The 1264-nt window shown below is 47.9% G+C and overlaps 1 protein-coding gene across 1 annotated transcript in view; it reads right to left on the bottom strand.

Annotated features, from left to right (window-relative positions):
• Window positions 1-1051: 1051 nt before the first annotated feature.
• Window positions 1052-1264, bottom strand: part of LOC130587220 (sarcoplasmic/endoplasmic reticulum calcium ATPase 1) — a gene marked incomplete at its 3' end in the record, with an annotated part of 20319 nt that continues 20106 nt past the window's right edge. The window contains exon 7 of the mRNA XM_057388183.1: window positions 1052-1185. Coding sequence (XP_057244166.1) covers window positions 1052-1185 — 134 coding nt within the window. The remainder of the gene's footprint in view (window positions 1186-1264) is intronic.

Here is a 1264-nt window from a genome sequence, read left to right as displayed (position 1 = left end):
AATGACAGAGGTGACAGTGACAGAGGTGACAATGACAATGACAATGATAACAATGATAACAATGAAGGTGACAATGGTGACAATGCCAATTGTCACCTGTTGAGGGCGTTGCACATCTCGATGGTCACCAGCACCGACAGTGACAATGACAATGGTGACAATGACAATGGTGACAATGACAATGGTGACAATGCCAATGTCACCTGTTGAGGGCGTTGCACATCTCAATGGTCACCAGCACCGACAGTGACAATGGTGACAATGACAATGACAATGATAGCAATGGTGACAATGACAGAGGTGACAATGGTGACAATGAAGGTGACAATGATGACAATGACAATGACAATGACAATGGTGACAATGATGACAATGACAATGGTGACAATGAAGGTGACAATGGTGACAATGACAATGACAGGTGACAATGACAATGGTGACAATGACACTGCCATCACCTGTTGAGGGCGTTGCACATCTCGATCGTCACCAGCACCGACAGTGACCATGGTGACAATGACAATGATAACAATGGTGACAATGGTGACACTGAAGGTGACAATGACAATGACAGAGGTGACAATGTCCCCTCACCTGTTGGGGGCGTTGCACATCTCGATGGTCACCAGCACCGACAGTGGTGACAATAGTGACACTGAAGGTGACAATGACAATGACAGAGGTGACAGTGACAGAGGTGACAATGACAATGACAATGACACTGCCATCACCTGTTGAGGGCGTTGCACATCTCGATGGTCACCAGCACCGACAATGACAATGACAATGATGACAATGACAATGGTGACAATGGTGACACTGATGGTGACAATGATAACAATGATGACACTGAAGGTGACAATGGTGACAATGACAATGACAGTGACAGAGGTGACAATGACAATGTCCCCTCACCTGTTGAGGGCGTTGCACATCTCGATGGTCACCAGCACCGACAGTGACAATGGTGACAATGACAATGATAACAATGACAATGGTGACACTGAAGGTGACAATGGTGACAATGGTGACAATGACAATGTCCCCTCACCTGTTGAGGGCGTTGCACATCTCGATGGTCACCAGCACCGACAGCGCCATCGTCATCGGCTTCGGGGACTCGAAAATGTCGCAGTCGAGACCCTCGAAATCCACGTTGTGCTCGGAGCACTGCATGAAATGGGTCTGGGGGGAAATGGTCACTCATTGGTCACTCAATGGTCACTCAATGGTCACTCAGGGGTCACTCAGGGTCATTGGGGTC

The sequence above is a fragment of the Malurus melanocephalus genome, unplaced genomic scaffold, assembly GCF_030028575.1.
Source record: "Malurus melanocephalus ecotype Western Australia unplaced genomic scaffold, MMel_1.1 scaffold_1646, whole genome shotgun sequence".
NCBI classification, from domain to species: domain Eukaryota; kingdom Metazoa; phylum Chordata; class Aves; order Passeriformes; family Maluridae; genus Malurus; species Malurus melanocephalus.
Note: the sequence above shows the minus strand (reverse complement) of the source record. Positions and strands in the feature narration are given on the sequence as shown.